This window comes from Somniosus microcephalus, chromosome 13, assembly GCF_052327205.1.
Source record: "Somniosus microcephalus isolate GS21.2 chromosome 13, FLI_Smic_1.0, whole genome shotgun sequence".
Lineage (NCBI taxonomy): Eukaryota > Metazoa > Chordata > Chondrichthyes > Squaliformes > Somniosidae > Somniosus > Somniosus microcephalus.
In genome coordinates, this window is record NC_140999.1 from 186196308 (window position 1) to 186211847 (window position 15540).

A 15540-nucleotide genomic window follows, 5' to 3' on the forward strand; every position below is an offset into this window, starting at 1 on the left:
TAGGGAAAGTTTGAATCTCCCAATTTTAATGCTCGGTAGGTGCACCGGATAGGATCATGCTTACAGCACAGGCCATTCAGCCCGTCCCGTCCCGTCTCTGCAAGAGCACTTCAGCTAGTCCCACTCCCCCGCCCTTACCCTGTAGCCCTTCAGGTACTTATCCAATTCCCTTTTGAAAGCCACGATTGAATCTGCCTCCACCACCCTTTCAGGCAGTGCATTCCAGATCCTAACCACTCGCTGCATAAAAACGATTTTCCTCATGTCGCCTTTGGTTCTTCTGCCAATCACCTTAAATCTGTGTCCTCTGGTTCTCGACCCTTCCGCCAATGGGAACAGTTTCTCTCGATCTACTCTGCCCAGACCCCTCACATGCATCTTCTGTCCGACCATTTTCAGTCTTGGGGGGCGGATCTTTGACTTTGTGCGATAGTGTGAAACAGGCGACAGCGAGTCGGTGGAAGATTTTACATCTCTTCCATTGACATCAATAGAAACACAAAACGTGGTGGCGACTCGGTCACCCGTTTCTAGCGATCGCACAAAGTCAATGATCTGCCTCTTGGCGTTGTGTGCTCTGGGCCTCGTTTGACCATTTATAAAAGCGATATAGCACCCAAGTATTAAATGAGCCAGCCGCGGGAATAATCTGAAATAGGAGACGTGCGGCTCAGAAATTAACTAAACAAAAAATACAATTTTTTTATTTGAAATCGACAAATATACAATCAGTACGTACACGCAATAACTCCAATGTAGTGTTGGTGCTGCTGCACAGGTTATCAAACATATTTACATCAACTTGTCATTCTGTATCATAGATACTGTCCTGTACAAAAACAAGAGGAACTAGCACCTGCCCAAGGAGAGACCAGTAACACGGCCAGGCATGTTACACTCATGGATTTGAGCGGAGTTACGGTACAGAGTTAGTGAGGGGGGGGGGAAACACGGACCGCTAACAGATACCAAAGGCACAGCAACTGATGGCTACTGAATTGTCACGTTAGCCGCGGTCAGTCATTGCCGGCAAATTCAGCAGCCACGGGTCCTGGCAAAGAGTCACCAGCCAACGAGAATTGTCCACATTATTTTTTTTTGGCAACTTAGAACGAACGAACACAGCCCACTGCCGATTGCCACGGTTGGTCATTGCCTTTAACAGAGCTTACGGCCGGCACCCGTAACTAAAGGAAGGCCAGGCAAGGCATCGACTGTGCGGTCTCGACGCTGCCGCATGCGAGATAAGACTCGCGTTATCCAAACGTGGCCCCTACATTGCCCGCCAGCACAAGGGGGCAAGTGGACAGCATCCCCCTCCCTCCCCCCAATCCATTTCCCATCTTGGATATTTTAAATGTTTTTTTTAAAACGCCAAGTCGAACACAGTCAGGTAAAAACGCAGGCTGAGCTTTTTGGACAAAATATGTACACACATCACTGAACTTTATCAGGACCGTGCCGAGTTTGAAATCCAATCACTCCAGTGCCAAGTATCGGGCTAGCCCATGCGATCCCACGCTACTAATCACTCGGGAACCAGGAAATCCATTGGTTCCACAGTCTGTAAACACTGATGAGGCATTAAATGTAATCAAGTATCAAGACGTGCACATCAGGTTCTCGGAACAGCGATCTCTTGTCAGCAGAGAGCAACACTGCACAGCCTGAATTTACACTGCATTAGTCAGTTCTCGATCAGTGCTCTCCTAGGGTGGTGGGGGGGGGGGGGGGGAGGGTAGGTAGGAGGAGGATAAGGAAAGAGACAGTTCAGTCCAGACTCTGCATTGCTGACCCTTATCCATTCCTCAAAAGCACAGTTAAGAAAAAAAAAAATCCTTCAGTTTTGTACAATAATGGGGTCTGGGCGAGGAGCTTTTGGTTTAAGTGTCAGAATCCACCTGAATCTGGCGTTCCACCCACAGATTCCAGATAAGAGTTATTGTACAGAATACTGCTGGTGGAGGCGAGATTGGGCAAGCTGCTCTGTATTCTACCCAATCTGGAGCAAATCGCCACAAAATTCTGGCCCAGAACATTACTTTTCTTCCCCACCGGGCAACATTAATAAACACTTTGGTCCCCAGTTTTAAGGATAAGTCATGGGACAGAGAGGCCATACAATCAACCAATAAACTAACAGTACAGAATAATTGTTACATCTCATCACAGGTCAGAGAGCGGAAGAATAGCTCAGAAGTCCATGGATTTAGTTAGGCATCACTGAACAGGCCACCAATGCTCTCCACCACCCCTCCCTCAGATATTTCATTTCCATCGTCTTTCCACTCCGAGGTAATCCTGGTTTTGCAGTTATTGCTGCCAACAAACCTCCAGCTACAAATGAGACGACTAGAAGCTCTCTTCCACGCCCGATCTCGGGGAAGAGTCTGGTGTGGTCTTCAGAGGAGGTTTGGAAGGCTGATCGTGGGGGGGGGGGGGTTCCCCAGACTGGGTGGACCACCCCACAGTCCAAACACACACCATCAGGTCACGTTGCAAACACGGACTGATGAGGCGTACCCCCTCCCCACCCCGCCTCCCCCCACCTTGAAGCCCAGCGCACCATCTTCAGTCAGAAAACCCCAAACCCCTGGTTACAGGGTACAATCTGGAACCCCAAGGTCAAAGGCTTTCACTTCAGACCACCTCAAAACGAGGAAGGACGCAGAAGTTTAAAGTCACTGTCCAATTCACAGATAAGGCACGCAGCGTGACTTTTTTTCCCCCAATACATTTTTTAAAAATAAATTGTAAAAACTTCTACAAATCGTCCGTGTCCTCCCTGTAACTATCTGGGACCAGCTGGTCGGTCGATGGTCCTGAGCTGGTGTTGAAGGTTAGGTTGAAGTTGGAGCTGAACCAGGGATGATCCAAGATCTCATTGGCCGTCAATCTTTCAGCCGGGTTCCGCCGCAGGAGGCACCGGATAAGGCACTTGGCTTTGGGGGAGATGTTGTCCGGGACGGTGTAGAACCCTCGCCGGATCTTGCTGAAGAGGGCAGCCGGCTCCGTGTCCTGGAACGGGTAGCGGCCCACCAGCATGGTATAAAGGACCACGCCCAGACTCCAGACATCTGCGGCTTTCCCCGAGTACGACTGCTTGGCGTTGAGGATCTCCGGCCCCACGTAGGCAGGGCAGCCGTGCTTATCCATCAAGGAATCGTCCTCTCCCTTCAGGACACAGGCATCTTCCAGATTTTCCAGCCTCAGTTTGTTTCTGGAAGGAAAAAAAACACTATTTAGAGCAGGTGCATTTAAACAACAACAATAACATGTATTTATATAACACCTTTAATGTATTAAAATGTCCCCAAGGCATTTTACAGGAACGATTATCAGACACCGAGCCACCATAAGGAGATATTAGGACAGGTGACCAAAAGCTTGGTCAAAGAGGTAGGTTTTAAGGAGCGTCTTAAAAGGAGGAGAGAGAGGCGGAGAGGTTTAGGGAGGGAATTCCAGAGCTTAGGGTCCAGGCGGCTGAAGGCACGGCCCCCAACGGAGGAGCGATGGAAATCGGGGATGCGCAAGAGGCCAGAATTGGAGGGAGCGCAGAGATCTCCGGGGGGGGGGGGGGTGGGGGCGGGTGGTTGGTTGTAGGAGCTGGAGGAGGCTACAAAGACAGGGAGGGGGGCGAGGCCGTGGAGGGACTTGAAAACAAGGATCATAATTTAAAAACTGAAGCGTCACCGGACCGGGAGCCAATGTCAGGTCAGCGAGCACAGGGGGGCAATGGGCAAACGGGATTTGGTGCGAGTTAGGATACGGGCAGCCGAGGTTCGGATGAGCTCAGGTTTATGGAGGGTGAAAAGATGGTTGGCCGGCCAGGAGCGCGTTGGAATAGTCGAGTCTGGAGGTTGCAAAGGCATGGATGAGGGCTTCGACAGCGGATGAGCTGAGGCGGGTCGGTGTTTCAGAGGTGGAAGTAGGGAGTCTTGGTGATAGTGCAGATATGTGGTCGGTAGCTCAATAAATCTCGTTACCTATTTAATGAATAAAACCTTTTTAAAAAGAACTCCCAATTGAAATAGCCAGACACTTATAACTGAAAGCAAGTTCCATCACAGCAGTGATATTGGGTAATTTTTCAGAACTCACTTTTCTCTTGTTGCAAGCAAATTACCACGTTGCAAGCAAATTACCACGTTTAATTTTTTTTTTTTAATTTACAGAAAGGCATGTTAAAAGTTGTAATAATTGCCAGAATGCTTCTTAGAACTATACACCTCAGAGACCAATGCTGGTGTGTAGGCTGCTCCAGAGGCCTTGTCCACAGTTACAAGGTTAAATGTAAGAGAACAAGTGAAACTTCTTCACTGAGAGCTGCGAGGCTGTGGAATTCACTTCCAGAGTTACTGATTGAGGCGGAGACGAGGTCAACATTACGGATTAGATTGGATAGGTGGATGAGGAAACAGAGCAGCTAAATGTGAGTAGGACTATTCTCTGGTGTGGAGGGTGAACTGCAACATGGGTCGGGCCGAATGGTCCGTTTTCCCTGTAACCTCTTTCTGTCGGAAACTAATGATTTTGCCGCAGCTCAGTGGGTGGCACCCTCGCCTTTGAATTGGAAGGTTGTGGGTTCGAGCCCCACTCCAGAGACTCGAGCACAAAAATCTAGGCTGGCACTACTGAGGGAGCGCTGCACTGTCGGAGGCACTGTCTTTCGGGTGGAAGTAAAAGATCCCATGACACTATTTCGAAGAAGAGCCGGGGGGGGGGGGTGGTTATCCCCCAGTGTCTTGGGCCAACAATTATTCCTCAATCATCATCACTAAAAAAAATAATCAGATTATCTGGTCATTATCACACTGCTGTTTGTGGGAGCTTGCTGTGCGCAAATTGGCCGCCGCGTTTCCCACATTACAACAGTGACTACACGTTAAAAGTAATTAATCGGCTGGGAGCACTTTGGGACGTCCAAGGCTAGTTCTTTGATTCTTCCATTTCCAGCAATCAGTTTTTTTCTTTTAAGGGAGGATGCTGAGAAACTCCAGTAGGATTTGGACAGGTTGGGTGATTATACTGCATCTGCCCAATGTGGATAAATGTGAGGTTATCCACTTCGGTGGCAAAAACAGCAAGACAGATTATCTGAACGGCAATAGATTGGGAAAAGGGGAAGTGCAATGAGACCTGGGTGTCCTTGTGCACCAGTCGCTGAAGGTAAGCATGCAGGTGCAGCAGGCGGTTAAGAAGGCAAATGGTATGTTGGCCTTCGTAGCGAGAGGATTCGAGTACAGGAGCAAGGATGTCTTGCTGCAGTTGTACAGGGCCTTGGTGAGACCACACCTAGTATTGTGCGCAGTTTTGGTCACCTTATCGGAGGAAGGATGTTCTTGCCATGGAGGGAGTGCAGCGAAGATTCACCAGACTGATACCTGGGATGGCAGGAATGTCATGGAGAGAGATTGGGTCGATTAGGCTTATATTCGCTAGAGTTTAGAAGAATGAGAGGGGATCTCATTGAAACTTATAAAATTCTAACAGGGCTAGACAGACTAGATGCCGGAAGGATGTTCCCAATGGCGGGGGAAGTCCAGAACCAGGGGTCACAGTCTAAGGATAAGGGGTAAGCCATTTAGGACTGAGATGAGGAGGAATTTCTTCACCCAGAAAGTGGTGAATCTGTGGAATTCTCTACCACAGAAGGCAGTTGAGGCCAATTTATTATATATATTTAAGGAGTTAGATATATTTCTTAAGACTAAAGGGATCAAGGGATATGGGGAGAAGGCAGGGACAGGGTACTGAATTTGGATGATCAGCCATGATCTCATTAAATGGCAGAACAGGCTCGAGGGGCCAAATGGCCTACTCCTGCTCCTATCTTCTATGTTTCTAATATCAACCACTTGGTGGCAATCTGAAGGTACCAGACAGAACCTCACAGTTCTACGGCTACAGAGCATCACTAAGTGGCTGAAATAATACTCGGATTATATTGCACTTCAATGATGATAGCTCAAAATCAAAACTATCTAGCTGGCCAACATGTTTTCAAATGAACAATTACAATGCACGTCTGTCAGTACAATGTTTTGGGTGAAAACAAGACATTTAAGGGAAAGCGTGTATACCACTTTAATACAGCAACTACTGCAACAATGCAAATTAAAAGGGGGACGTGGGGCTGGGCAGGAAGGAGGAACGGTCGAGATCGTCACAGTACACCAGAGGGGGGGGGGGGGGGGGGTGATTGTACGATGTGGCGTTGTGAGCGGAGAGAGGGCACTCACAGGGAGCGACTCTCAGCAGAAACTACACCCGATTCTCAGTCACGGGCTACCGGCCCAGGATTTCCGGCACTTCCCTCTGCTGGGGCCGCTCACCACCGGAAGCATCGCATCACAGAGCCGTCAGTAGATTCCGCTACACACAAGCTCAGGGAGCAGTGACCGAGTCTTCGATCACTGCCTGCTCCCCTTTTGTGCAATTTCTTTTATTTTTGGCCTCTCTCGGTGTCTCTCCCTCTCTCGGGGTCTCTGCCTGCCTGCCTGCCCGCCCCCCCCCCCCCGCCGATCCTTTGCACCACCCCCTCGGCCAAGGCAACAGGTCCCACCATGAAGCTGGCTTGAGACTGCCCCAGGGAACCGTTTCACCTCGGACGTGAATAACCAGCAGAAAGAAAAGAGCTCTCTTCACCCCTCTTGTCTGGGTTCATAAGAAAAAGAAAACACTTGCATTTATATAGCACCTTTGACGCTTGCGCTATGTTCCAAAACATTTCATAGCCAACAAAGTACTTTTCGAAGTGTAGTCACTGTTGTAATGTAGGGAAACGCGGCAGAAATAATTTGCGCACAGCAAGATCCCACAAACAGCAATGGGATAATGATCAGATAATCTGGTTTTTTTTTAAAAAATATAAAAGTGATATTGGTCAAGGGATAAATACTAGCCGGGACACCGTGGAGAACTCGCCTCTGCTCTTCTTCAAAATAGTGCCATAGGATCTTTTTATGTCCAGCTTGGGTTCAAGCAGAGTTCCGAGTTGAAAGGACACACACACATACCCCGCGCACCTGAAGCACAAAGGCCGATGGCACTTTTGTTGTACAGAGAGGTTCGTTAAATGGCTCCGAGCCTGCTCCCAACCCCCACCCAAAAAAACTCACCTCATTCTGTCGGCGAAGACGAATTTGCGCAGCTTGAGGTCTCGGAGCACGATCCCGTGGTCGTGGCAGTGCGCCACCGCCTGCGCCATCTGCCTGAAGAGCGTGGCGGCCTCCTCCTCGCGGAGCCTCTTGCACGTCCGCACGTACGAGTGCATGTCACCGTGGCCACGATGGAAAAACACATAAGCCTTGCGGTCACCCGCGATCACCTCGGCCATCTGCCCCACGTGCGCGTGAGGCGGGAGGCGGGCGTGGGGCGCAACCACCTCACTGTAGCGCTTCATCGCAAACACCTGCAACGCGGAAAGGAGGAGAGCTGGTCAAGACAACAAACAACTTGCATTTATATAACACCTTTAAAGTCCCCCCAAGGCGCTTCACAGGAGCGTACATCAGACAAAACTTTGACACCGAGCCACATAAGATATTAGGACAGGTGAGCAAAAGCTTGGTCAAAGAGTTGGTTTTAAGGAGCGTCTTAAAGGAGGAGCGAGGGGTAGAGGCGGAGAGGTTTAGGGAGGGAATTCCAGAGCTTAGGGCCCAGGCAGCTGAAGGCACGGCCGCCAATGGTGCTACTCCGCTCGTCCGGACCCTAAAAACATGCTTGTGACCTGCACTGCCAGGTAAAGGAAGGAGACAAGGTGAGGGAGCGGAGGCTGGTCATCATCTGCGACCAGTCTCATGCTCTTCCCAGAGGGTGACGCGAGAACACTGTAGAGAACAGGGACAAATAATCTCTGTTCTCCCAGACAGGGGGAAGCGGGCGTTTGGAAAAGGGTGACTGGGGAGGGAAAGCAGCGAGAGGAATGTAAACTTTTGTGGGACGGGTGAATTTATTGAAAGGATGAAAAGACAAGTGACCGCGGAGGATTTGTTTTGCCGGTTACACCACGGGTCATGGGAAATGACCATTTACAAGAAATATGCGCATCAGCAAGTAAGCTGTGGTTAGTGGTTGGAAGCTGTGCTCAAAGGTTGGGTTGGGTTCGCGAGAGGGGGAAACACTCAGGGCAGAAACTTCCATGTCCTCTCCTGAAAACTCTTCCCGCCCACGACCTGGGGTCCTGAGGCCAATTGTCCTCCCCCTCCCACGGCCTAGGGTCCCGAGGCCAATTGTCTTCCTTACCATGGCCAAGGGAAAAAAAAAAAACACCCATTCCCAATCAAGTTGGGATCAGCTAACACAACACAGGCCAGGAATGGATCTGGATCCTCCCTGATCCGTGGGGCAGTGCGCGACACACAGGACAGTCTATCCAGCGAGCCTCCCCCCCCACCACCCACCCGCTACCATCAATAACCCTACCTTGCAGATGTACTCCTGCTCCGTGTGGGTGTGGACGGCTCTGTAGCAGTTATTCGCCTCGGTGGGATTGAGCAGGAGGTAAGGTCCGATGCGGGATACGCTGTTGTCGTCATCGGAGGAGGAGGGTGTAGGGGAAGGCGAGCCGAGGCACGGAGACAAGGCTGGGATGGACAGCTGGCTCAAGCGGGCCCGCTTACATTTGGGAAGGTCGGGATCATCAGCATCGTCAAAGTCTAACCTCTTCAGCCTGGCGGGGAGGGAGGGCAGCGATCTCGGGGCGTTCACACTCATGAGGATCTGTGGAAAGAAAGAAAAAAAAAGGACAGTTTTACAAAATGGCTTCTTGTATAAAATGGCCCCAAAGCTACTTTCATCAGACCAGGAGGAGGCCATTCAGCCCCTCGAGCCTGTTCTGCCATTCAGCGAGAGCCTGGCTGATCTGCGACCCAACTCCATACACCCGCCAAAGGCATGTAATACCTTTGGTTAACAAAAAGCTATCCATCTCAGATTTAAAATTAACAATTGATCTCGCATCAATTGCCGTTTGCGGAAGAGAGTTCCAAACTTCTACCACCCTGTGTGTGTAGAAGTGTCTCCTAATTCCACTCCTGAAAGGTCTGGCTCTAACTTTTAGACTATGCCCCCTGGTCCTAGACTCCCCAACCAGCAGAAATAGTTTCTCTCTACTCTATCAGTTCCCCTTAATATCTTGAAAACTTCCATCATATCGCCTCCTAAATCTTCTAAATTCCAGGGAATACAACAGCCTAAATAACAACAGAAAACGCTGGAAAAACTCAGCAGGCCAGGCAGCATCCGTGGAGAGAGAAACAGAGACAACGTTTCAGTTCGAAGACCCTTTGAATTTCCAGCATCCGCAGTATTTTGCTATAAGACAACCTAGTTTGTGTAACAATGCAATTATCTGTCAGCACAGACTGAGAGTGAATTCAGCTCCACCCTGTGAACTTCTATTTTATACCTTTTTAATTAATATTTTATATACTTAAGGGAGTTCCCATTTAACCACCACCTTTTCAGTTGATAAGGGTTGTTGTGAAGGACTGAGAGGAAAACAGCTCCAGTCTCCTCAAATTGTTTGGCTCACATTCACCTGGTTTTTCAAATGCCAATTCTTCACCTCCCAAGGTGTGTGGGGTCTGAAGCCAAGAGGGCCCATTGTAACATGAGTTTGAACAGACTTCAATCTAGCTTTCCGCAGGCGTGGGTCCACGGCACAAAACTGACCAGAGTTTGGCATTAGAGTGCTGTTTAGAGGCCATTGAGGATGGCAGACGGAACTGCCACACTGGTGCAGTAGGTGGTGCTGAGGTACAGTGGAGGCATGCGAGATAACCGACTGATCGAAAGTGAAACACACAACTCCAGAGCTTCAGCCAGTAACACCACCCCCCCCCACCCCATAAAAGGCACAGAGACACCCCTCCAATCCTACCACCACTCACACAGATCCAACTCTGCTCCTCCCCAACCTCCCAAAACAAACACACGTACATCCATCTAGATCCGGTGCTTCGAGCAAGCCTCCTGCAGTACAAGCTAGTAAACACAAGAGACCAGACTCACATCTCTGGCGCGCAGCAGCCTCATGAGCCAGGCGGCTTCTGATGAATCACATTCAGGATGAATCAAATAGCTAAGTTCAGGTAACAAATCACTGCCCAGCCAATCCGATTACCAGGGCCAGGAGCACAAGTACATGCCTCATCCATGACTCGATCACTGCTTATAGATGACACTGCCATTAGTCGTCAATAAGCTCAAATCTGCTCAGAGCCTGGAAAAAGACATTCTTTCATTGTTGCAGAAGCATGTCACAGTCACACACTTGGGGGCAGTGACATTTTTTTTTTTTTTAATATAAATGAAGGGCAAATTCTGAGCTGGAAAGGGGTTTAGAGTGATGACCTCACCCTTCCCCATCACTGGAACCTCCTCCAACCCTCCGGGATCTCTGCGCTCCTCCAATTCTGGCCCGTTTTTAATCGCTCCGCCATTGGCGGCCGTGCCTTCAGCTGCCTGGGCCCCAAGCTCTGGAATTCCTTCCCTAAGCCTCTCCATCTCTCTCTCCTCCTTTAAGGCGCTCCTTAAAACCTACCTCTTTGACCAATCTTTTAGTCACCTGTTGTGCTATCTCCTTATGTGGCTCGGTGTCAAATTTTGTTTGACATTGTTCCTGTGAAGTGCTTTGGGACGTTTTACTACATTAAAAAGGTGCTATATAAATGCATGTTGTTGTTAAGAGTGAGACAGTTTAGATCAAAATCCAGTCCCAGTCTGGGTTGGTACAGAATCCATCACATGGCATTGGGTAGAAAGGATGAAACACAGAGGCTGAGTGGCCAGACTCAAAGTGGGTGGGGAGGGGAAAGGAAAGAAGGGGGGGGGGGGGGGGGGGGGGCGACAGTCATTACCCACATTGAGGAGGATGAGGGCAACTTGGTTTAAGGATCACACCAAGCCTGCATTGAAAACTCAAAGCCATTGATTCCAACTACAGGCTGTAGACCAACATGCAATGACCGCTTTGGGGGGAGTGAGGGGGGGGGGGGGGGAGTGAGGGGGGGGGGGGGAGTGAGGGGGGGGGGGGGGGGGAGTGGGGGGGGGGGAGTGAGGGGGGGGGGGGGGGGGGAGTGAGGGGGGGGGGGGGGGGGAGTGAGGGGGGGGGGGTGGGGAGAAGAAATACCAGAGAAAACCAACCCAACACTTCCCTTAGAGCATAGGAACAGGAGGAGGCCATTCAGCCCAAGTCTGTTCCCTCCATTCAATTAGATCATGGCTGATCTGCAACTCAACCCCATCTCCCCGCCTCGGTTGCGTAACCCTTGCCTAACAAAAATCTATCAATCTCAGTTTTGACATTTTCAACTGACCCCGAACCTCAACAGCTTTTTTGGGGGGCTGGGTGGGGGGGGGGGGGAAAAAGAGAGAAGAGTTCCAGATTTCCACTACCCTTTGTGTGAAGAAGTGATTCCTGACATCACCCCTGAACAGCCTGGCTCTAATGTTAAGGTTCTGCCCCCTTGTTCTGGACTCACTCAGAGGAAATAGTTTCTCTCTCTACCCACCCTATCAACTCCTTTAATCACCTTGAAATATTTCAAGGGTCTTGATTCACCCCTAAACTAACCCAGCCATCCCTAAACACACAGGGCGGGGGGACAGGAAGGACAGCAATGAGACTTCTACATATGGGGTGGGGGCTAACTACTATATTCACAAATAGTGCAGTATAAAGGTTCAGGAATTTCAGGTATCGTCGTAACTTTACATTAACACACCGCGCAACTTTACCCCTGGAGGGGAGGGGGGTCCCGGGACACACAATACCATCACAAAAAACACCCACAAATTAGTAAAATAAATCGGGGCAGCGGTTGAAAAGCTCAACACGCGCGATACTGACCACGAATGTAAAAGACTTCGAATAAAAACTAACGCAGAACTCCAACAATACAAACCGTTAGAGGGAGGGAGGAGAAAAAGAAGTTTCGACAAACTTCTGTGACGTTAAAACTTTCTAGACAAAGGATTACTTTCGGCAATATACTTAAAACACAACCTGACCAGAGGGGGGGGGGGGGGGGGGGGGGAAGAGGAAGAGTGAAAATATTTGTAAGTGTAATCAGCATAATTTCTCAACACCAGAAAACAGAGGGGAGGGGAGAGAAAGAGAGGAAGGTCGAATGTGGGGACAAAGAAAGAAACTGAAACACGCCCCGATTAAAAAAAAACACGATTCAAACATTAAATTTCTACGAGTTTCACACACACACACTTTTTATTTTATTTTTAAAAACTCTTACCTAAGTTTTTCTTTCGTTACCAAAAGGGGGGTAATTCGCCAAGTCAGTTTCGATTAGGAATTCCCAGCAACAAAGCAATGTCCGAGCCGGCGTTCTCTCTCTCTCTCCGCGTTTTAAGTTTCCAGACTCGGCAGATACCGGTTCCTGAGCCGAAGCGAGGGAGGGGGGTGGAATCCGTTTGTTGCCCTTTGGGTCTCTTGTCTCCAGCGGGCGGCTCAGGGTTCCCCACGTGTGGATCTCAGGAGCCCCGAAACTGACATGAAATCCAACCTTGGCTACAATTGGAAACTCGGCAACAAAGCGCGCTATCTCCCACCATCCGCCAACATTGTTATTTAATAATATAAAGTTCCAGCGAGAAAGAGAGAGGGAGAGGGGGAAACTTTGTAATTCATCGAAAATAACTTATTTTAACAAAAAACTCCAGCCCTCCCGCACAACCAGAATCATTAAAGGGGCAGAAAGTCTCGAACGAAGAATGCAAGCTGTTTCTTTGTATTCAGAAGTATCTTTCACTCGCTCATTCTTTCCACGAGATTCGGCGAGGCTGATGATTTTTTCTCTTTCTTCTGCTTTCCCTGTTGTTTTGAAGCTGTTCGCTGGTGAGATCTCGGTGAGGTCCTTCTGTGCGAGCGAGTGTGTCTGTCTCTCTCTCCTCTGCCCAGCGACCAGACAGGGTATGATGTGGGGCTTGCTGTAATCTTACTGAATTATTACACAGCTCTGTGCTTTCACTCTCACTGTGAGCTGGCTGACGTTCACGGAGTCGCCTATTGCAACATCCTCCCGGCAACAACTATTGGCAGCAGGAGGGAGGGAGGGAAAAGAACCTTGTTTCAAAGACTGGTTCAACCAGATAACAAGAAGTGGGCGGGCAGACCAGAAACCATTAGGGGGTTCCTCCCATTTATCAGTGAATCATTGACATTCTCCACCATAACAACAATCTAGGGATTTGGCCTGGAGGGTGTTGCACAGAGCAGTTCCGTGCAATAGATTTTTAAATAGGTTTACGGACTCCCAGACCGCCTGTTTGTTTTGCGGTCTGGAGGAGTCCGTCTTTCACGTCTACACGGGGTGTGAGAGGTTGCAGCCCCTCTTCCATTTTTTGAGGGGGCTGCTCCTCAAATTTTGGTTGCACTTCAGTCCCACGCTCCTGATCTACGGTCACCCCGTGCGGAGGGGGGCGGGCGGGTCGGAGGACCTCCTCGTGGGCCTGCTCCTGGGCCTGGCCAAGAAAGCCATCAATTGGTCCTGGCAGCGGGCGAGCGAGGGGGTCGTCCGACCGGATTGCCTCCCCCTCTTCCGTGGCCATGTTCGCGCCCGGGTGGCCCTAGAGATGGAGCACGCGGTGTCCGCCGGCACGCTCGAGCTCTTTCGTGACCGGTGGGCGCCGCGGGGACTGGAGTGCATTGTTAATCGGGACAACCAAATTTTAATTTGATTGGTGGAGGGTTATTTAAAAGGGTAATTGGGTTGTTGTCACCTTATTTGTGAAATTGTTTCTTTTTTTGGGTCCAATGAAAAGAGAGGAGGGTGTTGCACAGAGCAGTTCCGTGCAATAGATTTTTAAATAGGTTTACGGACTCCCAGACCGCCTGTTTGTTTTGCGGTCTGGAGGAGTCCGTCTTTCACGTCTACACGGGGTGTGAGAGGTTGCAGCCCCTCTTCCATTTTTTGAGGGGGCTGCTCCTCAAATTTTGGTTGCACTTCAGTCCCACGCTCCTGATCTACGGTCACCCCGTGCGGAGGGGGGCGGGCGGGTCGGAGGACCTCCTCGTGGGCCTGCTCCTGGGCCTGGCCAAGAAAGCCATCAATTGGTCCTGGCAGCGGGCGAGCGAGGGGGTCGTCCGACCGGATTGCCTCCCCCTCTTCCGTGGCCATGTTCGCGCCCGGGTGGCCCTAGAGATGGAGCACGCGGTGTCCACCGGCACGCTCGAGCTCTTTCGTGACCGGTGGGCGCCGCGGGGACTGGAGTGCATTGTTAATCGGGACAACCAAATTTTAATTTGATTGGTGGAGGGTTATTTAAAAGGGTAATTGGGTTGTTGTCACCTTATTTGTGAAATTGTTTCTTTTTTATTTGGGTCCAATAAAAAGAGAGGAGGGTGTTGCACAGAGCAGTTCCGTGCAATAGATTTTTAAATAGGTTTACGGACTCCCAGACCGCCTGTTTGTTTTGCGGTCTGGAGGAGTCCGTCTTTCACGTCTACACGGGGTGTGAGAGGTTGCAGCCCCTCTTCCATTTTTTGAGGGGGCTGCTCCTCAAATTTTGGTTGCACTTCAGTCCCACGCTCCTGATCTACGGTCACCCCGTGCGGAGGGGGGCGGGCGGGTCGGAGGACCTCCTCGTGGGCCTGCTCCTGGGCCTGGCCAAGAAAGCCATCAATTGGTCCTGGCAGCGGGCGAGCGAGGGGGTCGTCCGACCGGATTGCCTCCCCCTCTTCCGTGGCCATGTTCGCGCCCGGGTGGCCCTAGAGATGGAGCACGCGGTGTCCGCCGGCACGCTCGAGCTCTTTCGTGACCGGTGGGCGCCGCGGGGACTGGAGTGCATTGTTAATCGGGACAACCAAATTTTAATTTGATTGGTGGAGGGTTATTTAAAAGGGTAATTGGGTTGTTGTCACCTTATTTGTGAAATTGTTTCTTTTTTTGGGTCCAATGAAAAGAGAGGAGGGTGTTGCACAGAGCAGTTCCGTGCAATAGATTTTTAAATAGGTTTACGGACTCCCAGACCGCCTGTTTGTTTTGCGGTCTGGAGGAGTCCGTCTTTCACGTCTACACGGGGTGTGAGAGGTTGCAGCCCCTCTTCCATTTTTTGAGGGGGCTGCTCCTCAAATTTTGGTTGCACTTCAGTCCCACGCTCCTGATCTACGGTCACCCCGTGCGGAGGGGGGCGGGCGGGTCGGAGGACCTCCTCGTGGGCCTGCTCCTGGGCCTGGCCAAGAAAGCCATCAATTGGTCCTGGCAGCGGGCGAGCGAGGGGGTCGTCCGACCGGATTGCCTCCCCCTCTTCCGTGGCCATGTTCGCGCCCGGGTGGCCCTAGAGATGGAGCACGCGGTGTCCGCCGGCACGCTCGAGCTCTTTCGTGACCGGTGGGCGCCGCGGGGACTGGAGTGCATTGTTAATCGGGACAACCAAATTTTAATTTGATTGGTGGAGGGTTATTTAAAAGGGTAATTGGGTTGTTGTCACCTTATTTGTGAAATTGTTTCTTTTTTTGGGTCCAATGAAAAGAGAGGAGGGTGTTGCACAGAGCAGTTCCGTGCAATAGATTTTTAA

General features: G+C 50.5%; 1 protein-coding gene across 1 annotated transcript; it reads right to left on the reverse strand.

The window, feature by feature from the left end:
• Positions 1-677: 677 nt before the first annotated feature.
• trib3 (tribbles pseudokinase 3) lies at positions 678-13179 on the reverse strand. The gene is made up of 4 exons (XM_086005812.1): positions 12258-13179; positions 8428-8724; positions 7122-7414; positions 678-3220 (listed from the first exon to the last, which is right to left on the reverse strand). Exons 2-4 carry the CDS (start codon positions 8716-8718, stop codon positions 2764-2766), a joined length of 1041 nt encoding a protein of 346 aa, XP_085861938.1. The 5' UTR covers positions 8719-8724; positions 12258-13179; the 3' UTR covers positions 678-2763.
• Positions 13180-15540: the final 2361 nt, after the last annotated feature.

Excerpts from the sequence above, each read along its gene's own strand:
- trib3 (XM_086005812.1), bottom strand. The coding sequence starts at position 8,718 with ATGAGTGTGAACGCCCCGAGATCGCTGCCCTCCCTCCCCGCCAGGCTG. Across the intron at positions 7,415-8,427 it reads AGCAGGAGTACATCTGCAAG|GTGTTTGCGATGAAGCGCTA; the intron begins GTAGGGTTATTG and ends TCCGCGTTGCAG. Across the intron at positions 3,221-7,121 it reads GTCTTCGCCGACAGAATGAG|AAACAAACTGAGGCTGGAAA; the intron begins GTGAGTTTTTTT and ends TTTTCCTTCCAG.